This window comes from Alosa sapidissima, chromosome 19 (assembly GCF_018492685.1).
Source record: "Alosa sapidissima isolate fAloSap1 chromosome 19, fAloSap1.pri, whole genome shotgun sequence".
Taxonomy (NCBI): domain Eukaryota; kingdom Metazoa; phylum Chordata; class Actinopteri; order Clupeiformes; family Clupeidae; genus Alosa; species Alosa sapidissima.
The window spans coordinates 1,907,953-1,930,555 of record NC_055975.1 but is presented as its reverse complement, the minus strand read 5'-3'; the positions used below and the strand labels follow the sequence as shown (position 1 = coordinate 1,930,555).

Sequence of the window (22,603 nt, the reverse complement as noted above, 5' to 3'; positions counted from 1 at the left end):
ACAGCACATACCCGTTATTCCTTTATTGGCAAGCATAATTACATGCTCGCGGATAGGCGTTTGTTAAAGTTGGATGATAGTTGGGGAAAAAAAAACATAATTTAAATAACATTCAATAATGCTTATAATACATATTCAATAAGCATAATTTAACCATCATTGCATTTGACATCATTGTACTTTTTACAGATCAAAATGATCAAAATGACATAGGCCTAATGCTAACAGCTGTTTTGCAATAACACGTTTACAAGAGCTTGGTGAGAGGATGATGAACAGCTTTTTGTGGAATGATTCATTATCATAATGACCTCTTGAAATTGGCTTTCACAGAACAGTCTATATCACGCCTAGCACTCTATGACCAGAGTAGCCCTCTGAAATGTTCTTCATGAAAGTGACCCTGAAGCCGTCCTTACATTTGGAACCATGCAGTATAGAATTGACTTCAAAGTCTAAAGACCAAAGTAGGCTATAATAACATTCACAATCAGCAACATAATAAGTCAGGTAGTCACATTCTTTTGAAGCAGATGTCTAGTAGCCTACATTGTGGTGAAATGAGGTTGGCCAACTGTACAAGTGTTTTGGTGATGTGAATTTGTCTCTAGTTGTGTGAAGTTATGGTCTTATCCACCTCTGCATCAGCAATCATCAAGACAGCTGAAACAAGCATGCCTGTACACTCTGTAAAACAAAATTGTGAAAGGTTGATATCGCTGAAATCATTCCACTGCAAAGTCATACCAGATAAACAAAAGCACATACCATAACCTACTCTCACCTTTGCTATTTTACCTGTCTTTCCTGAGAATGAACAGAAGTGGGGCGCCTGTTCCTGCAGATCTTGTAGTTGGTGTTTCATGATATAAACATTTCTGTGATGAGAGGTTTGAGGTTAGGCTAAAAATATTTTTTACACATCCTGTCCTGTGTGATTGGCAACATTAATCTTCACTGAAATGTGTACCTGTCAGATACATATGTGGCACTTGCTTGATCATAATGTCCTGTAAACTGGGACCACCATTTGTTCAGGACAGATTGCACCCAGCTCAAACCCACAATCAGGTAGCTACAAGAAATGGAGAAAGATAAAGCCTAAAGTTGAACATTGTACATTGTAGTTTCTCATAACAAAATAAATATTGTATAAAGACAACAACAACAGTAATAACTGGAAATACTAAATATCAGATTGAAACAGTGGTAGAGGCAGTATCAGTGACAATTGCCCTTTTTCCTGTGTTCCTATTGTAGTGTGTTGATCTGAAGAGTCTACTGTAAACACTCACTCTTCAGATGGACTCCTGAGGGCGCTCTTCACCAATGGTAGAAGATCCACACAGAAGCCAATGTTGATGTCTGATGTGTCGTCCTGAAGGCTGGACACAATGAGGAGAGAGGTGATTAAAATAGAACAGACACAGGCAGTGGAGACTGCATTTACATCTATAAAGGTCAAGACAGACCATTAATCAATCATTAAAAAACACAACTAAAAAACTGTTACCGTTTGGTTATTATAGGCAGGCAGTCGACAAGCAAGCTTGTGTCTTCAAGCCTACAAAAGAACAGGAGATGTTTGCATCATTAGAAAGGATGTATTTGTCCTCTGTATGAACAAACAAAACAATGTTGAAATAAACCATATTTGCATACATGGCACTTTTCCTGATTCAGAGCATGCCCGGCAGGGACCATTTAGGGCACAATTTAGGGGACAAAAACAAAAGCTGAGACTGAACCAGATGTACAGTATATCTGCCTCAGTCTCAGTCTTCCCCGGTTTAATACCTTAATAAATATGCCAGTAATTCTCCTGCACTTCTTTTCCACAGGCTGGATGCTATCTTGAGCCGCAGGTGCCTTCCAGAAAGCACTTGTGTCATCATCCTGTGGTCTTGGGACAACTGAAAGGCAAAACAGTACATCAATGCAAAACTACAACTGCCATCCTACAAGATTAGATTCTCAAAACAATATCACTGAATGGTTAAAGCAGCACTAGTGACCTAAGAAAGCATGAATAAAACTGGCAATGACAGCCAAGTTTCCTTTAATTCCATAACTTGCACCTTAGTGATGTGGTGCTCTGTTGTGCTTTGCAGGGTGTGCCATTCTGAACCATAGAACAACGTACTGCTTAGCTTGGACGGCTAGTGGGAACGACGGCTATATTTGTTCTTAATATACTGTACAATCAACATGTCTTTGAAGATCATACCAAAATTATTGCTAGTTGTCCATACAAACATACAGTACTGTATACCATAGAGTCACATTTCTTATGGTGTTGCTTTATGGTTTCTGACCTCTTTGAAGAAGTCTCCGTACTTGGAGATGTCCTCCTTCATCCTGGTCTCTTGGTCCCTATGCTGAGGGCCCTCCCAGCACTCTCTGTGGGTCAGCTCCTGCATGTCTTCTGGCTCGTCCTCGTCCTTGCTGCTGCTGCCGCTGTCACCACCACCACCTATATCTGGATGCTTCCCTGTTGAGAGAGACTTCCTCCGGGTCCCTGAGGTGACGGTGAGGTGCCGGTGGGTCTTCCTCTTGCAGGACACGACTCGCTTCACTCTCCCCGGGTTGTTTCCTGAGCGGCCTGGTGGGTGTCTTATGGGCAGAGACACAACATAAGGCTCACACAAGTCGTTGTCTTATCAGTCACACCACTTTAGAAGAAGGAAGTGGTCTTTTGTTATGTAAGGCACATTATGCACTTGATGAGATTGAGGTTTCTCGACATTTTCTTGATCTTACCTTTTCTTGTTTGTGTCTTCTTTTTTACAAAACTCCACCTAGAAACACAATAGGAAATTGAACAGAGTAGACCAATAATCATTAATTAGATCAGCTAAAACCATTTTCTCTATCATTAGGTCCACCTTAATTAACTATAGCCTAATGATACAGAAGAATCCATGGGAAATTGTTGTCTCATAACAACTGAAATCCTCTCATTCTTGCCTCCACATGTTTAGCAGCAGAGAATCGTATCCTGTAGATTTGAGCCTCATTAGACAAAACCTCTTCAGGGCTCTGGTAGCCCCCCTCTTCATCATCATGATCTTCAGAGGACATTGTCGACGATAACCCTGCCGAAAAGAAACAGTGGTGCTGAGTAGAGTAAAAAACAGAGTAGGCCTAATAGTCCATAGCCTACCACCAGCTACACCTTTGGCTTGTAACTCAAACGTTTACAACAGTTTTGACCATGACACCTATGTGCAGCCTAGGATGACTGGCAGTGTTGGTGGTGTAAATAATCAAATTCCAAACCAGACACAACCCACATTGTAGCCTACTGTGCAGCGCTTAACTTGTGCAATCAGTCTTGTGCAAAAGCCTGCCATTCTAATTCAGCATAAGCTTATTATTATTGTGTAATAAGAGTCACATAAGTGTAGCCACAGAAGAGAAGTCAGAAAGTCAGAGAAAATAATAAGGTTCACACAAAAGGACATTGTTTCAATGTGCACATGGCCCTTTTAGAATTACATTTTACCCAGCATGCTCTTCCTACCACTTCACACTTCCTTGATGGGATCAAAACAAAGGCGACTTCGTTGCAGGGTTTGCTAGGCCAAGTGTTTTGTTTTGTCGGGAGATGGAAAGTTTGCTGAAACACTTCCAACTGTACCCTAAATAGTGTTAGCCTTAGCAAACATTTTAAGATAACGTTGTTGTCACCTCGGTAGGCTACGATGGTTAGTTAGAAGCTAGGTTAATAATTCCATTAAAAAAGGTAAGCCTACAGAAGAAGTTAGCTAGCTGACAAACATTAAATTACACTGACAGTTTGTTTCTATCGATTTGTTGTTAAACGTTACAGTTCACCTGGTCAAATTTGACTACGTAGACCTGTTAGGCATAGCCTACTAACGTTAGGCTAGTTGCTTTATGCATGCCTATGACTATTGGCATGGCTGACTGACGCTGGTTGCTTTGAGCCTATCAGTGATCATAGGCTAGTTGTCTCACTTACCTTATGACGCGTAGGTTATTTATCTTCAATACGGACTGTATGTTACTACGCTATCCGTCTTGTCTGTAACTGAACTAAATATCACATTGGTCTCCATCGAGCAATGCTGTGGCATATAGGTTAGTGCTGGTTCATGCATTAATCAAACAAGTGCTGTCCTGCTTGTTTGCTACAGTACATCCTCGGCCTGAGAAGCAACCTGCACCTGACATTCCAGTCAGTTAGTCATCAGGGGTGGACAGTATAGGCCTAATGTAGGCTAGTTAAGTGTGATTTTGAGTATCTGTACTGTACTTGAGTATTAATATTTTCAGTAACTTGTAGCTTTTACTCCTACATTTGAAAGACAAATACTAGGCTACTTTTGACTCCACTACATTTGAAATATGATCATGAAGTAAGCCTACTCTTTACTTTTAAGTACATTTGAAGTGATTCTGTAAAGCTGTGGTAATGGTGACAGCAGATTCTTCATCAGAACATTCTCCATGTAGACCTACCCTGGGAGAATCCAGACGAACTCGTTGGCAATTGAGATTTGAGAAGTGGTCTGGTGTTAAAATATCAGATATCCTCCATCATCATTGTGAAGTTGGAATGAAATTAGTCACCTGACATGCACCACAAAGCTAGATAGCCAACATTATTAAACGATAAATAATCTCTGCCTACTCATAATTGAGTTATCTGTTTTGTATTCAGTGGTGAAAATGTGATTTGTGAACATAATGAATAATGATTTAAAGTGTGTTATTGTATCCATTTGAACAGTTATAAAGTTATGAAAATAGGTCAAATGTTTTGTTGGATGTAAGGAACTCAAGGTCTGGTCAAGTCATACCGACCAAAGGGTCTATTGACCAAATAAGCATTACATTACATTAAAAGGAAAAGTACTTGATCTGACTGAGCAACTTCCACTTGTATTGGAGTAATATTTGACAAAGTGTATCTATATTTCACTTAAGTAAATGAATTGTGTACTTTGTCCACCTCTGTCAGTCATAGCCTAATATTTGTAGTGTTAGAAAAGTCACATTGACACTGATTTTTGAGGGTGGAAGGGTGCAGTGTCTCAAGTGATTCCTTGGTGAATTGTGTTATTCCATTTTATTTCCTGGGATATTGAAATATACCACAAATATGATCAGCGTTTGATCTTCACAGTTGAATTTGTATGTTGAGATGCTCTTAGATTGGCTGTGAAGAGTTAAAACAGATTGACTATTATAATGAAACATTATATGATTTTCTGGAGTTCTGACTCTTCAGGTTATTCAGGTTATTCAGTCAGCAGTATGCTATGTAAGGACCAGGGAAACCAAACCGCAAGTCAAAAGACATCTAAATAACCCACAAGGTAAGGAGATAACAGTGTAGGCTACTAGCCTGTTTCATAAAGATGTTTGAATGGATTTTATAGATTGTTAATTACAGAATGATGGACAAAGTAGAAATAGTCCACCTCAAACATCTACATTTAAATGATATTTTCTACCAAAGCAGCAGAAACAAATTAGCCTACAACCCAGAAGCTGTCTGCTGACTAGATTGACTTCCACATTGGTGAACTTTTTGCTGAGCACATGCAATGTTACAGCAGTGTTTGGACACATGTGGTTTTGTTTGACTGTCCTGCAGTGTGTGTGTCTGTCTGTCTGTTGGGTGGCAGTAAAAATAGTGCTCCTATTGGAAAACTATGGCCTGCCGGTCAGAGTACAGTCTTGTTTTTCGTTTGTTTTTTTGTCTTTGAATCAGGTGATCTTGGTGTGATAGCAATTGTGTTGTATTGCCATGAAATAGCAGTTGCAAAAGGGCAGGATCAGACAAGCCACTGTTGTATTATCACTTCCTCTTTATCCTTGCTTCTCTCCTTTCTCTCTCTGTCCACACCAATCCATCCAGGCAGTGTATAACTACTCAAATACAAAGATGGGCACTTTTGCTGCTATTGCCGTGTTTGTCTACGGGTTGATACCTCTGGCTTTTGGTCTGCCCCCTATTTGGAGACAGCCTGAACAGGTGCATTTATCCTATCCAGGTAAGGATAAAAAATATAATGTTAAACTTAAGTTAATGTACAACGTTCAATGTCCTATGTTGAACTAGCTTAGAAGTTAGATCACAGATACTGTGTTTGTCTATGAATAATTAATAAAACTAGGAATGTACCAATGCACTGTGAATTGGCTAAAATTGATACAATTTGTGAAGATTACAATCGGTTGAGATAAAAAATGAATTGTAATGCATGTTTTAATCACGTAATCATGTTTCACAATTTCATGTTAAGAAGCTTTAAAATTACATTATTTCATCATTTGTGCACACAGGTTTACACAGAGTGAGGAATACCCCTACATCTTACTTTTCCTAATTAGTTGTGAAACATTCCTTTTGTTTCTTTACCATTACACAACTTTTCCAGCATTTTGTAACCCCAGTCCCAACTTTTTTTGAAACATGTTGCTGGTATCAAATTCAAAATTAACATATTTTTCATGAAATAGTCAAATTTGTCATTTTATATATTGTCTGTGTCCTTTTTGCAACTAAATATGAGTTTTGCAGATTATTACATTCTGTTTTTAATTACATTTTACACAACGTCTCAACTTTTTCTGATTTGGGGTTGTAGGTATTGAGGCCGTGGTAGAGTAGACTGGCCCGCCCACCTAGATCTTCTTTCAGGGAGATCTAGTCTGGAACACCATAGTTCATAACCGAAGACGAAACCGAAACTTATTGTGATAAACAGAAGCAGCAACACCTGTATAAATGCAGTTAGAAAAATGTATACATTTATTTACAGCAAAGGTAGAACCACATACATTGTTTTATATTGTTGTTGATGCTGTTTATTGTCAGTTTGTTAAGTTTAGGTGAAGTAAGAAGTAACGTTTCTCTGATTGATCTCTGATGATTGTGACTGTGATTCGTAAGGCAATGCAAGTGTTGGAAACGTTTCTAATCGAGAGTCACCAGCCTCTGTTCACTTCGTGAATGATTTTTCCACGCTAGTGGTAGATAACAGAAGTGGATCAAACAGCAGAGGGATGGTTGTTCTCAAAAACACTAACCTAAAAAAAAGAACTTGTACTGTGCACATATCTGTCTAATTTAGGAAAATTAGGGGTGCAGAGAAAGTGTATCACCCTGTGGAAATTTTGTGAACAGCAAAGATAAGAGTTAAGCAGCTTAACTCTGTTAATGGTGCCACTAACATTGATTTTGCTGCCCTCTAGAGAAAATACTAGAGAGAAGACTAGAGTTGCTTGTGTTTCAGCACTGCCTATGCAACTTTGTTGTTGATATTTGTTTCTATGATCTGGGTATCAGCATTTGTGGTTTGTGGTAGCTTTGTGCTATTTGTAGTTATTTGTGAGAATTTGTTGCGCTGACATGGTGTCCTCACTGTGTTGCGTGTTGTAAAGGCATCATCTTCCATCAGCAGGCCATGAGTCTCCTTCCCTCTCTGTCTCTGTTTCTTAAAAATAATACTAATAAAAACATCAGCATTTCGGCATGTAAATGTTGTATAAGGAAGGCTCTGAATGTAGTACTTAGTGATGGTAACCACTTCAATTTATTTGGTGTTATGTGAAATGATGTTTTTCATTTCCATGGAGTTGGTGTAGTTGTTTTAGGTGTCTAAGGTGTCCCTGAGCCCTATAATAGTTTCTCTCTCTCTGTCTGTCTCTGTCTAATTCTCTCTTCCCTCTGTCTCCCTCTCACATCTCCCCTTCTCTCCCTCTCTACTATCGCTCTCTCATCTCTCTCTCTATCCCTCTCTCCCTCTCCCACTGGTTCTCCCTCCTCAGGGCTCCCTGGCTCCATGCTAGTCACGTGGACCACCCTGAACGAGACAGACAGTGTGGTGGAGTATGGGGTGTGGGGAGGAAAGCTGTTTGAGCTCTCAGCGAAAGGCCAGGCTACGCTGTTTGAAGATGGAGGTTTTGAGAAGAGGAAGATGTTCATCCACAGAGTCATGCTGACCGACCTGAAGCCTGGCATCTCCTATGGTACTGATGTCTATTGTTGTTGGGTTTTTTTGTTGTTGAGATAGTATTTTTTTTGTTGTTGTTGAGGTAGTTTGTTTAAAGCTATTTGTTGGTAATATTTTTAGCATAACATAACATTTGCACATGTAAATAGTTAGTATCTGTGCTCTTTCTTTGTGTGTGTGTGTGTGTGTGTGTGTGTGTGTGTGCGCTTGTGTGGGCCCCCTGTAGTGTACCACTGTGGCAGTGATGCTGGCTGGAGTGACATGTTCTACTTAACCGCACTGAAGGAGGGCGCAGACTGGACCCCGCGGTTTGCCCTGTTTGGGGACATGGGCAACGAGAACCCCCAGTCTCTGGCCCGTCTGCAGAAGGACACTCAGATCGGGATGTACGATGCCATTCTGCACATCGGTAAGACTAATCACGTGCTTAGGTCGGCTAGAATAGCATCTCAGTGGTGGCGATGTTTTATAGTTTTGACTCTTTGCATTGAGATTGATACAGTATATGTAAATTGTAGTTAAAAGTTAGTTAAGGCAGGCGTAGTGGAGCAGTGGTAGCATGGCCAGCTGGCGATCGCTTGGCCCGGGTTCAATTCTCAAACCCGCTGTTGCGAGTCCGTGTCACTTTGGATAAAAGCAGTCAATTTGAATGTTTTTTTGTTTTGTTTTTTTTAAGTTCCTGCCATCCTCTTTGATATGCAGAGTTTTATATTCATGAAAGGTGAAACATATGATTTACAATCCATGTTATGCATAGATTTATCCCAATACATACATGTTCAACAAGGCCATATTAAATTCTGTAGTACCAACAACAGTTGTATCAAATGTTGTGTACTGATAGTTGAAAGTAAATTTTATTAGTTGTTATATATTTTTCTATTTACATTTTTTTTCTGTGTTACAGGGGACTTTGCTTATGACATGCATGAGGTAATGCATTTTAATTGTGCTTCTGTTGGAGGAGTTTGCTGTTAACGCATCCTGTTTTTCTACACACCTGAGAAATGCTCTGCAAGTTCAGAGCTGGCCAGAAAGCATGCTTCTCAAACCAGATGTGTGCTGGCAGTGAAACTAGTTTTTGCAGCCAAATTTGGTCTATAAGTACCATTTCTGTTAGACGAAATGGTCAAATCATTGCATGCTGCTTCATTAAAGATGGTCTAATGATACCCATTACCAAGCAAACCATACCGAATGAGCAAACCATACCGTAATGAGTTGTGGTATGTAGCTGGTAGTACTTCCGAACTGGTACATATGCTATGACCATCTACTGGGCGATTTGAAAGTGACGTTTGATGTTAATGCACTTAATGCCTCCACATTTCCTTTTTGGCATTTTTTGAAATCAGCCTCTAGGGAGGTAATTGTTGTGCGACTGACGTTAAGGCTAAACTCAGACATGCTGTTTAAATATACCCCTATAAGGAAGACAGAAATCCAGCGCTCTGATCAGACAACCACAAGACTTAAAGCATCCCAGTACAACCAGTACTCGGAGTTTGAATGCCAGTTCTCATTCCTCTGTTGGCTTATAAATAGAAAAACAGAGCAGCAGGAAAGAGACCTGTCTGGAAAGTCATTAAAGGCCAGAAAGGCTTGCATGGTATGCGTCTGTGTATACGCATGCGTGTGTGTACTGTATGTGTATGTGTATGCTGTGTTTTCTTGCCTTAATCACAGCCATTATAGTATTTGTAAAACGACCGGTTCTAGTTTCTCCAGGGCTGGTTGGTATGTAGATGGGGGCATTCTCGTAAGTTGCCTGGAAAATTGATTCGCTCTAATGACAAGCCCGGGCCTCGGACAAGATTGCAATGTTCCTCTTCACTCCCTCTCCATCTTCCACTGTCATTACAGGGTTTTCCTTGCCTTTACCATCTGTCTCGTGAAATTAAAATCAAACAAATGTATGGCTTATATTATTATAACTAATGAAAAGTCATATAAGGTGGCATTTATTCTGTCAACATCACTCTGTGAAAGATTGAACTGTTTCATTACCCCACCAGACATCGCTCTGTGAAAGATTGAGCTATTTCATTACCCCAGCAGACATCAATACATTTTTGAAAAGCCCTTTAGCTGGAGATGAAATGGGACATGGCATGACAATAGCTCTTACCAATTTTGATATGTAAGTCAATGCTCCTTTATGAGTAAGCAGAATCGGCTGTATTTACTCTCATCCATCAAAACTGTGCCTTTGTTGCAGGACAATGCACGGATCGGGGACCAGTTCATGCGTCAGGTGGAGTCGATCGCTGCCTACGTGCCGTACATGACGTGTCCTGGCAATCATGAGAATCCCTAGTGAGTACCGCGGCCATAACCACAGCTGGTTTGCCACAGGGGCAATGTGAGTTAATATGGTGATGTGAGTTAATATGCCCCAGTCAGCAATAGCTACCTGGGACTTCATCAGGAGTTGAACATTGCAGTTGTCAATGAAAGGTCTGGTAGAAACAGGAAAACATGAGTTAATGTGCCCTCAGTAAGGCAGTCAGATTGTTGTCTATTCCACTTGCTTATGTCTGTAAATAAGGTGCATAAAGCTGTGAAAGAAGATAACATAAATACTGTTTGTAAGGTAATTTTGGAAAGATTTGACCTCTTTCCTCTCTAAATTAGTCTTTAAATAGAGGGTGAAAGGTTGGATGATGGACCTCTACTCTGCCCTGCCCTGCCCTACCATGCACTCCTGTGCCCTGCCCTACCATGCACACACACACACACACACACACACACACACACACACACACACACACACACAGAGTCGTTTCCCTAAACACACACCATAAAAACACCAGTCTGTCTGTCACTCGAGTGCGCTTTAGGCCAATCACAGATGAAGGGGTTTATCCAGCATCTAAACACTGGGTGCAAGGCTCTGTCTCTCCGTCTGCAGCCGCTCTCTCTGTTCCCCGTCATCCATGCTTTCTCTCTCTCTCTCTCACTCTCTCTCTCTCTCACTCTTTCTCCCTTTCTATCCCGTTCTCTCTCTTTCTCTCTCACACAGCCTTGTCATTCTTCTCCACACATTCCTCAGGCCTCAACGCTGTGCTAAGTGTGTTATTGAAGGGTGCTTGGCGGGAGTTAAATGTGTATTCCATGACTGAGGGAATCCACCATTTAGGTCCCATCCCCACCACCACCACAACCCCTCTCACTGTCTAAATGTGCTGTTGCTGTGTGTGTGTGTGTGTGTGTGTGTGTGTGTGTGTGTGTGTGTGTGTGTGTGTGTACCAGCCAGGAAAACCAGAGCCAGAGAAAACTACAGCAAAAGGGATTTAGTTGTAGGAGCTTTTCAACACTCCTGAGAATATTTCTTCTTTGCTTATACAGTTGGTTGGTTAGTGTTTGTTATGCTTGTACAGTTTGTTTGTTATGTTTACATGGTGTGTTGTTTTCAATCAATCAGGAGCCATTTTAGTCTGTTAACCCCCAAGCAGGTCACCAAGCAAAAGCTGCTCTCATCTAAACGGGTCCTGAGTGTCCAAAATAAACAAACAAAGGAGTTGGACACAGCTGTTAACACAGCAAATCCTGTCCAATCCCTCTTCAGTTTTTCTTGTGTAGACAAAAAAAACAAACCATTAAAATAATGCTGCATTTTTTTTAATAAACTAAATGACAGCCATCTCCTACTGAGGCCATGAGGGAATAAACATTGAAATGGGATTAGTTGTGTGATGAAGAGTGAAAGGCTCGCTAGTGGAAAGGCATTAAGAATTATTACACTGTAATGTAGTAGTTCTCATTGAGGAATACTAATTGCATATGTGTGTGTGTGCGCACACGCACGTGTGTACATGTGTGGTTGAAAATGTGTGCGTAACTGTGACTGCGTGATTCAGTCCATGTGCACTAGGAACTGAAACCTGTCTCTTGTGTTTCATCCGACGTGTGTGTATATGCATACGCTTTGACCTCTCCTGTTGCATGTGTGTCTGATCTATGTGTCTGTGTGTGTGTGTGTGTGTGTGTGTGTGTGTGTGTGTGCGTGCGCACTGCCTAGTTTGGCTAACACAGAACAGGCCCAACCAGTGGCGCTGTTTTGCTTGGCTGCCTGACCTGATATTAGTGCCCACAGTCAGAACTGTTTCTCTGCTTGTTGGTTACGTGACCCCTGTACCAGTCCCTTCCTCTCTGACCTGGGAGTAACATAGGGTTCCAGCTACAACATAGCTTCTTTCATCCCAAGGCTCTTTACACTTTCTCTCTCTCTGTGTGTCTTTCACTCTTTCACTCTCTCTCTCTCTCTCTCTTTCTTTCACATGATCTTTATTTCCCTCTAAAACTGTCTTCCCCCCACTCACGTTTGTTCTCTCTCTCTCTCTCTCTCTCTCTGGGCCCTGTTTTGTCTCACTCATAATATAGTTCCGACCACAAGAAGCAGCCTGAGTGAGAGGCACATTGACAGACAAGAGCCCAGTGCAGCGAGTCTGCTGTTTCAGCATTCCAGCACCATGATGTTCAGGCCACGCACATGCGACTCTAAGACCCCAATCAAGAAGCCCCTTTGTTCTCCACCACGCGTAGCGCAGATCAGCTGGCCTTCTGGCGTGGCATAGAATGACCACCGCCATATAAAACCAAATGAAGTAATGATGTGAATTATTGACATTGCACTGTGCTCGACCAGAGAACAGTGTTTCCCATTATGTGGAAGCCAGCAAGGATTAGTCACGCATCTTGTAGTTTTCTAAGTAATTCAAAAGAAAAGGTTGTGGCGATTAAAGTCTGCAAATGGTCAAAGCGGGGATTCAGTGAGACTGCTGGAGATGGGATTCAGTTGGATTTTGTTTTAGGCGGCGCAGACAATGTCCTGTTGATGTTGTTCAGGAGTCCCCCAATCCATATTGTTTCCGACAGCACTAGAGGAGAATATTTTCCTCTCGTATTCCCAGTGGAATGCAGTGAAATCGTCCACTAAAAAAACTGTTTATTCCTAGTGTTATAGTTTCAAAGACTGATTATGCTGGGGAGACTGGGATGAGTTTAAATAAAACAAGCCGGTGAGAAATTGCCGAAGCTCGTCTCAGTCAGCCACAGTTCTGTCGGCTGGGATAGCAGACTAAACAAACACACATATCTGAGTCACGTGTAGAATATTGCCGAGAAATCATGAGTGTCTTTTTTTCCCTTTCTTTCTCTTTATTTTCTTTCTTTCTTTATATTTACCCAGCTGTTTCTTTTGCCATACTGTTTATTAACAGCACCCATCTCCCACACATCACACACACAAACACACACATACATCCCACCTCCTGCGAGCTGTGAGCCCACCCAGCCACCAGATGGAGGTGTTAATCTCTGAGTTGGCAGTGGGAGATAGTGTGAGTGAATTTCCTCCTTTTTGGGCACATATCACTTCTTTTGCTCCATGTAATCAAAAAGAGATGCCAAGCCAAGCGTTTATTTATGGAAATGGCATACTTTTTTATCTGTTATTTCGAGTAAAATTGCATCAAGACTTCCATTTTAAGTAATTCAGTTTTCATTATCACACAATTATCAACAATTGTGAGCAGAGTCACAATTATTATGTAATAAAATAGATTAAGTTAAAGTATGCTCTTGAAATGCTGATTGGTCAGAAAATCGAACTGCCCTGCAGCCTAATTATTTGCAGCCAACTTTAGTGCCAATGCTCACCCGCTTCTTAACAAGAGATGTCTGTAAATTACTCCCCACAGTCTGAAGAGAATGGGCCTGACCTCTGGCTCACTCTTTGAACTCTGGCCCTGACCTGTAATAGCTACCATGACCCAGCATGAGTCCATTCACCCGACCCCAACTGGCCACAGCTTCCCATGGGGGCTAGCGCCTCACCTGCCCTCGTCATCCCCAAGACTTACATAAGAGAGAGAGAGAGAGAGAGAGAGAACGAGACAGGATCCTGGTGTCAGAGGTTTTACTCATGGAAAAGCTGGACCCCTTGTTTAACAGTCAAATGAACTACGGCGATTACAAATCTATAAACGACAGCAATTAAAAGCCTATAAAATAAAGAGCCACTCTCATTCAACCCTGAACACAATCACTTGACAGAGATTTGTCTGCCTGCCCACTGGAGGGCTTGGATGAGCGAGAAGCAGGCTTCCTAAAAAGAGGCTGCTGTTCCATTGACGTTATGGCTCTCCCAGTTAACTAACAACTCCCATCTGGCCCTGGTCTGGCCCTGGTGTGGCCCTGGTCTGGTGGTCCAAATGTCTGGGCTGTTTCTGTTATTTGGATTATCCGGTTGTCAGGTGTGGCTGTTTGTTGAGAAATCCCAGTCGGGATTGATTTGAGCTTTTCAACTGATTTTCCATTTTATGTTGTTTCTACAGCAACTTTTCCAACTACCGGCACCGTTTCAGTATGCCAGGGAACACGGAGAGCCTGTGGTACAGGTAGGAGAAGCACAACACACATACACACACAGCACAACACATCAACAGCGCAGCACAGAACAGTATCTGCAGATCCAGTTGCATCATTTCCAGTAGCCCGTCCAAAAAGCTAAAAAAAAAAGACTACCAGCAGCAGCGGTCTTTAAAGTCCTTAAAGGAGCCGGCCGTGGGGCTGGAGGAAGTGGCTGAGCCCCTGGTGACAGCTCCTTCTGTCAGCCCCGTAACCCTATCCCTCCACGGGGCCTGCTTCTCCTCTCCTGGGCCTTTCCTGTTTAGAGGGAACCGCTGCTGCTCAGGCTCCACTCTGTCACGGCGGACCTGCCGACGCTGAGGGCAGGAGCACTGCAGACAGACAGCCAGCCAGACCGAGACCACCGGCTGGTACAGTATGAGCAGAATGACAGAGTGCATCATGGGATGCTCGTTAGTGGGTGCGGTGGAATGCGAGGGTATTGTGACAACGAATTGAGACCCAGGGATTGCGTTTTTTGCTACCTATTTGTCTATCATAGAGAAGCTATCATCACTTTAAGCTTCTGTTTTCTTTTCCTTCCTTCTCTATTTTCGCTTGCAATTTTCACAGTGTGGCTAAATTATAGTCACCACACGCTCCATTTAATCCCCACTGTCTTCACCAGGCTCCAGTATTGTCCTATGGGTCTTCTTTCCCACCCGCAATTCTTTTAAAGTTGTGGAAGGGTTGAAATTACAGTCAAGGTTTAGAATACTGGTCGTCTGTGCCACAATGTACACCACATGCACCTATGGTAAAGATACATTTAAAAGAATGGGAGCAGATGAGATTGTATCAGTGTGTTAGTCCCATTTGGTTTTCGAGGAAAATCTCTGCATTTTGCGGGCTTTCCAAGAACAGTCACCTACACAACTATTCGGAAGAATCATGAAATTGGGATAGGAGGCACTTTTATGGTCGACCTTATTCATTATTATTGCCGTTCCCTGCTGCTGGAATAGTCCCCTGTCACTATTTTGTTTCTTATGCGGTGAATCAGCCGTTTGAGTTAAACGCGTTGGTTCATTCCGTTCCGTCGCTCCTCTCCTGGGGGGATTAGTGAACGTGGGGAATGGCTCAGTGTAATGACAGTGTGTCAAGACTGTTTTCATAATTGATTCCACCAAATAACTGTTCAGAGGATGTGTGCAACCCTGTGTGTGTGTGTGAGAGAGTGTGTGTGTGTGTGTGTGTGTGTGTGTGTGTGTGTGTGTGTGTGTGTGTGTATCACTTGGTGTCTGTCTCTTGGGTCTCTAGCCTTGTGTATGTGGTCTATCCGCAGCTGGAACATAGGACCTGTCCACATCATTTCCTTCTCCACAGAGGTCTACTTCTATCTCAACTATGGCCTGGACCTTCTCTTTAAACAGTACGAGTGGCTGCAGAAGGATCTGGAAGTACTGCAATTTTGCCCTTTAAGATCTTACCTTATCTATTAAGCTTAAACCAGAAAACAAGCAACAACAAACAAATTGTTCAAAACACTTCTAAACATTAATTTACTCTCTCCTAAGCGAAACAGATCTGCAAAAAGTTGAACATACTTCTTAATGGCAGGTTTAAAAGTTTTCCTGCACACCTGATTTTTCGATGTGGCGTGTGCATGTGTGTTTGTCTCAGGAGGCCAACAGGCCGGAGAGCCGAGCCCAGAGGCCCTGGATCATCACCATGGGCCACAGGCCAATGTACTGCTCCAACGCAGACAAGGACGACTGCACCCAGTTCAACAGCTGTGTATGTACGACTAAAGCATAACTCAAAGATTTGCTGGTAATATGTGGAACTAGTCTCCATGTTTTATAGATGGTCCACAATGGTTTTACTTGTCTAATCTCTTAGGTAATGGGAAGAGTGCTTTAGCATCTATGCACATCCGCAAGCTTGTATTGATTGCACAGCACCCGTTATTTGTTTATTGGCACAGTTCAGTCTGACTTTTTTAAGTCTTGTCATTGTAAAGTAAGCAGACTGATCAGTGAAGTCCTTCAGGATTTCAGTTCCAGAAAAGTATGCACTTCATGCACAGCCAATGCTTTGTGCAGTGCAGTGTCCTTTTGAACTGGGTTGGCAGAGTTGTGTTGCTTTGTGGCGGCTTTGAGTGTCTTTTTGAGCCAATCTGCAGCATCATGATTACAAAGTGTGAACTCTGATGGTTCCAGTCATCAGCAAGAGAGGCCAGCGATCAAACAGGCGTTGCTGAGGTGTGCTCTGGCTGACCCAGGCTGCGCCGGACCAGAGGTCCAAGCTCCCGTGTGTATATCACCCCTGGCCTGACAGGGTAATGAACAGAGGATGGAACCAGAGACGACCTAGGAGAGGGCAGGAGGGTTTCGGTACTGGGGGTGGTCTCTTGACTCTGGCGCCAGGCGCGTGGTCCTGCAGCCCTGTGCTTGTGGGGCCTCCACACCAGACATAAATCCAGCGCAGCCAGCTTCATGAGCACTCCTCGAAATCCGTCACGTTACAAATTAATGAGGGGAAAATAAACTCGGCTTTCATTTCCAAAGCTTTGGTTCAGCGGAACACCATTAATTTGTTGTTTTTTTTTCATAGTGGCCAACAATTTGTCATGAGGGATAATCGTAGCCATGCTTTTTAAGAAGGGAAGTGACTGAATACTTTTCAGAGTATATCTTCTGTTGTGCTTTGTCAGGATGTGCCCCAGGAGGCCTTCCTAGCTTATGTAAATGGGAGCCCATTAGGAAGATTTGCACCCAGACGCTTTGCCAGGCATGTTAATCGCTTGGAGTGTTAGGGGCTCTGTTCCTACGGAAACAGCCATTTCTGGTGCTATGGAATGGTCATTCTCTTCTGCTGCTGTTACTGTACATCTTCAGTTTGAAACAGTCCGTGTTCTTGTCACAGCAGACAGTTCCTAGACACTAAGAGCTACACATCCAGATGCATTAGCTCTGCTGCAATAGATCTCTCCAAGAAACAAAAAATGTGTTAGCATAACCATATAAATATAGCGAAACAAAATATATTCAGTTCTAAAGTATTTCAACTAGATGCATTTTATAATTTTGAGATGAACTGTTTTGTTGTCATTAGTCCTAGAATCGTCTTTATGAGGAGATTTCTCTTGACTGAAATTAAGTTATAGCAGTGATGCTTTCACTTTGGAGTGAAAAAAGGTTTGGAAGTGGAGTGGAGAAATATGGCGCGAGTTGAGGAAGCATGATTTCAGACTGAAAGTATTTTAAAAGTAAGGGTTTCGGATCGAGCTAAACCGACTGCAGTATCAGATTTAATTACTCCTCCAAACGTAAACGTAATTCCTCTCCTCTTCTCTCCTCTCCTCCGCTCAGATCAGGACTGGACTCAATAACACCGACCCCCCAGCACCTGGGCTCGAGGATCTTTTCTACAGATATGGTGAGTCTACATCCTCGTCTGATGCTGTCATCCCATGGTCAGGTTTGATGATGTCATGTCATGGCCATGCTGTGGCTGATATGGTCAAACTTCAGACTCCTACTTCTAGATAGTGAGATTTTTAATGTGTTTAACAAAACATTCAACGTCAGTTCTGCCATTTCTGGTCATGTTTTGTATCGTCAGTTCACATATACCAGTAGTTTTTTTCCTTCTCAGTTATTCTATTAGGGAACCTTTTATGTATTTCTTTGACTAAAATCCACAAATTGCAGAAAACCACATGGAAGTGCAGCCATCAGCCAAGCATACAGAGATTATACAGAGTATTCTCTGTGGTTGGGCCGTGAGTCCGTGCTAGACTGATTGCTGCCTCTAGTGCGTTTCTCTTGTGCTGTGAGTCACCGATAACCTGACGTCTGCTCCTGGTTCTGGTGCATTGCACAGGTGTGGACCTGGAGGTGTGGGCCCATGAGCACAGCTACGAAAGGCTCTGGCCGGTTTACAACTACACGGTGAGCTCCGCTTCACCCATTCACAGAGTATCCATTCAGGCCAGGTTCACATGGTGACATGTTTAGTTAAGGAAAACTGTACTGCACTTAACTTTTTAAGCTGGCTTTTTGTCCTTCTTCAGATCAAAGGTAGTTGGAGAAAGACTAAGTTCAGTTACTAAGACTAAGAACATAGAATGTTGCCAGAGCAGGTGCATTTAGATGCAGACATGTTTTTGTAGTTTTCACATATCTGTTAATGATGGACATTTGTATTACTTAAAGAGCCGTTTTAAATGTGGATGTAAAGAACAGGGATATACAGCATTTATTAAGTAATGTATATTGACTGTTGACTGTGGGTTGCATGTGATGTTCTGTGACCACCACAGGTTTTCAATGGGAGTAAAAATGAACCGTATGTGAATCCTAAAGCGCCTGTGCACATCATCACTGGATCAGCTGTGAGTATCTGTCATACGCCTGCATGCTCTGGGAACTCTTTTAAACAACAGTCCTCATGCTTCAGACCACAGTCTCAGAGTAGACAGTCAATCAACTGACACAACTCTGTGTCCAGTAAACAAATCAGCCTGCTGAGTGGCCATCAAGGCCACAATTAGGTCAAGTTTATCACCATTACAGCCCCACTTGCCTGATTGATATGACTATTTGTTTATTTGCCTTGTGCTCAAACAAGCCCTTGGGCCAACATCATAGACATTTCACACACTTGGATATTTCTCCCAATTCTGTAGGTTAGATTGTTGTAAAAGAACAAGTAGTCACACAGTGCAAGAGGGAACAGACATCCCATAATTCTTTGCTCTGAAAGTGAGAAGTCAGAGCCAAAATGAACTCAGCTCCAAAACTCCAGCTGAACCACAAGCTTTTCAAATCACTCAATGCAAATTGAATCAGCTGAGCACTTTCCAATTTTCACTTTTCCAATCGGAGCAATAGTGTTTGTAACTCAAATTGATGTGGATATTTAATACATATGTGTAAACATTTAAAGGTCAAACACCTAGCCTGCAATCAAGCCGCACTGAAATATGGATGGCTTGGAAACGCACCCAAATCATTTTCATCTGGATAAAACAAATAGGAAAAAAGTGTCTCTGGAGTTTCCCAAGGCCTCAGAGCCGAGTGAGTGACGGGGGGTTGGAATATGTTTGCTCCTTCCAGGGATGCAGGGAGCGGACGGACCCCTTCGTTCCTGACTTCAGGGCCTGGAGCGCGTTCCGAAGCACTGACTATGGCTACGCTCGGATGCAGGTGTTCAACTCCAGCCACCTTTACCTGGAGCAGGTATCTGATGACAAGGTGAGAGCAGTCTATCCACACCTGACCAGAGTTATGTGAGTTAAAGATGAGGTCCCCCTTGATGTGTCTGCTCATGACCGGTCTATGTAAGAATGAAGACTCATGTGACCATGGTAATCCTGTGCATGACTAAGACTGGTCTCAACACCTCTATTGGAGAGAGGCATATGAAGACGTGCTGGCTGATGTGCACATCCCTGACACTGTTTAAAAGCCATAGGCTCCAGGGGCAATGCTATATGGAAAGCAGTTCTGACTCATTTGAGCTCAGATGTGAGGGTCCTGTATGGTCTGCAGTTCATATAGATCCACTTATATTTGTATAATAACAAGAGTTGTTACCACTGATTAGTTACTAAACAATTAGCCAGAAATCACTTGTAATGACACTAATATCTTAGTGACAGTTAAACAAGTTAATCATTGCTAACAGTAATGAGTTGAGGTTGATGCCGTTGATGCTGAAGATGGTTTGAGTACTGATCATTGCTGGTTTTCTCTACAGAATGGGAAGGTCATAGACAGCATATGGCTGGTAAAGGACAAGCATGGCCCAGAGGCGTGGCTCTGAGGAGTCTTCTGGAAGTGACAAGATCACAGGAAATGGACCTGGACCTGGACCAATCAGAATCTCTCAGGAAATACACTGTTTGACCTAATCAAAGGTGGACTGCACTTTAATCTGTGTAAAATCAGCAAGAGATGATTTTTTTATTAAAAAGGAAAAATACATATGAGAAAAAATCCAAAGGCAAGCAATGCAAACAAATGCTCTCACTTTTAGGATTAATCAGATGCACTTGTGAATTGGAGGTCACGTTTGAACCCCGGTATGATTCCAGAGTGCATGTAGCCAGACGTGCACTGTTTACTTCCCCCGAAAGGAAATTGGCGCTTCTCAGATCAGAAGGGAAAAAATGAGTCCATTAAACAGAACGAGAATTACATAAGTGCAGGGGAATGGATGGTAAGTGCAAGGGAAGTGCAGCTAGCAAATACTTTTTGGCCTGTCTTAAATGTGTCAAGACAAGCGATCAGACAAAAGCCTTTTTCTTTCCCCTTTTCTGTTGACAATAAGGTTTTGTTGTTAAGCGTAATGGACATCTAACACATCTATAATTCTCTTTTCGTGTCCTGCTGGTACGCTGCGGTCTCAAAGAGCCCACACCAGTGTTTACACACGTTTGGAAAGTGTACGACTACGAAATCCTTTCTTAATCTCCATCTTTTATGTTTCTTTTGTCAAACACTCCTTTTACAATAATGTACACAGTGACTTTGATCTAGACAACAGATATTAATAAATCCTTTTTTTCCCAATATGCAGTGTCTGGCTGTGTCTGTGTATGCTGCACCACCTGGTCTAGATTTCTCCAAACAGTGAATTCTTTCAGGGGACAGATGGTTAGTTCTGAAAGTGGCTATAAAGAAGTCTTCATAGCTGAGCGATAATGTCATATCAACAAGTTTGGAGCCTGTCTATCAACTTAAAAAGAAACAGCAATCTCTCCCCCCTTTCTTTCCACTGAGACACCCATCTAGATATTGGCAGCTTTAAGTAGTCTGCTGTTCTCTCAAGCGTGATCTTGACGGGACCAAAAGACGTTTCAAATGACCCGGCGACGGGGGCACCAAGACTGGCAGGCAGGCAGACGCGCACCTCGCAGAAGCTGAGTTATATAACACAACACATGCCTTCAGCTGCCGCAGAGACATGCTGGGCCAAGGGCTTTAATGCCCTTTGCAGAGGCATCTCCCACATGCCTGGCTGTAAGTCCCGTTGGCTGCCGTGCCGTTAATGCCTAATAACCGCACAGTGCCGCTCGGGACTACAACATGGCAGTGGCCCAGCTCCACTGCTGTCTGAATCATATGGCTCCAAACAGTTCCAACGTTTGACTTTTTTTTTTTTCAGGCGTACCTATGGCTCTGCAAATAAGGATACGCGTCTGTCTGTCTGTGTGTTTTCTGCTGAAACAGTGTACTGGTAATGGATGCCATGGAAAACAAAGCATATATATTTAACAACTACACAACTACATTCCCTGAAGCGTTGCTAAAATAAGCCCAATATGTCCCCAGGATACATCCAGCTGAATAAATGTGGTATAGAATGTGCCAGTCCAGAGCTCCATTTACAGACATTTGAGTCAGCCAAATAAATAACTTTGAAGAGCATTTAAATTTGACTGCTTAAAAGAACGGAAAAGAGTTATGCATTCATCAGGTGTTAGATCATGGGTATATTAAAAAAGAGGACATTGTGACTTTTCAGGGTCATATATTAAAATGATCACTGTGGCTGCCCTCCATTTGTCATCTGGCAAATGATCTGACATGCACATAAAGTCGACTTTAAATTTGCTACGCTTCTTTGTGGATTTACTGACTGTCAGATGGATCTATTGACTGTGTCCTATACTCATTATAGATAGCACAGCTTTCACTCACTCTATACCATGCAGAAGTGATGGAAGGATGGTTGGCTTGTATCATTATGAAGCTCTAAACCTGCTGAGTCAAAGTTGAAAGTTTATTTTCAGGGCTTTATTTAGACAGGAGTGTTACGAGCAGGCAGGAAATGAATAGGAGACTGTTGGGTGGTGCTGGAGCTGAGAAATGGCCAGTTCTTGGTTCATCACATGACCACTTGTGTACACATTGGTACACATTGGTAACAGCTCTTACACTCCAGGCAAATAAGTTTAATCATGATAGCATAATATACACGTACACACACACATTATGTATACCAAGACCAAGATAGAAAAATTGAAAGAGCAGCTGTCTTGCAGATCGGTAGGTATAGATCCAATCCAGTGCGCAAACCTTCCTTAAAACAAAGACTTTTCAACTGCATGTCCCTCAGTTGGTGAGGTGAGGCATTACTTTGACTTTATATAAAACATAGCAATCAAATCCAAGGGGTAGCCTTACACAGTATATGCCCTGAGTGTAGACAGCAGCTGGTATAAGGAAGCTGCACGAGGCTTTTTTTAA

The 22,603-nt window shown here is 42.4% G+C and overlaps 2 protein-coding genes across 7 annotated transcripts; one reads left to right on the top strand and one right to left on the bottom strand.

Annotated features, from left to right (window-relative positions):
* Positions 1–37: 37 nt before the first annotated feature.
* On the bottom strand, positions 38–4,164 carry LOC121692789 (KATNB1-like protein 1). 3 transcript variants are annotated; one of them, XM_042071681.1, is made up of 10 exons: positions 3,986–4,164; positions 2,968–3,095; positions 2,761–2,798; positions 2,316–2,613; positions 1,798–1,913; positions 1,514–1,564; positions 1,296–1,385; positions 971–1,075; positions 799–878; positions 38–687 (listed from the first exon to the last, which is right to left on the bottom strand). In XM_042071681.1, exons 2-10 carry the CDS (start codon positions 3,079–3,081, stop codon positions 608–610), a joined length of 972 nt encoding a protein of 323 aa, XP_041927615.1. In that variant the 5' UTR covers positions 3,082–3,095; positions 3,986–4,164; the 3' UTR covers positions 38–607. The 3 variants fall into 3 exon arrangements, with proteins under 3 accessions (XP_041927615.1, XP_041927617.1, XP_041927614.1); XM_042071683.1 differs by lacking the exon at positions 3,986–4,164 and adding an exon at positions 3,506–3,566 and having other exon boundaries at positions 785–878; XM_042071680.1 differs by lacking the exon at positions 3,986–4,164 and adding an exon at positions 3,506–3,566.
* acp7 (acid phosphatase 7, tartrate resistant (putative)) lies at positions 3,566–20,923 on the top strand. 4 transcript variants are annotated; one of them, XM_042071676.1, is made up of 15 exons: positions 3,566–3,745; positions 5,267–5,345; positions 5,891–6,026; positions 7,807–8,007; positions 8,218–8,400; positions 8,899–8,924; positions 10,210–10,307; positions 14,330–14,392; positions 15,688–15,802; positions 16,026–16,139; positions 17,717–17,783; positions 18,231–18,298; positions 18,670–18,741; positions 19,466–19,603; positions 20,109–20,923. In XM_042071676.1, the coding sequence occupies exons 3-15, from the start codon at positions 5,918–5,920 to the stop codon at positions 20,172–20,174; spliced, it is 1,320 nt and encodes a 439-aa protein (XP_041927610.1). In that variant the 5' UTR covers positions 3,566–3,745; positions 5,267–5,345; positions 5,891–5,917; the 3' UTR covers positions 20,175–20,923. The 4 variants fall into 4 exon arrangements, with proteins under 4 accessions (XP_041927610.1, XP_041927613.1, XP_041927612.1 ...); XM_042071679.1 differs by having other exon boundaries at positions 5,258–5,345; XM_042071678.1 differs by having other exon boundaries at positions 5,244–5,345.
* Positions 20,924–22,603: the final 1,680 nt, after the last annotated feature.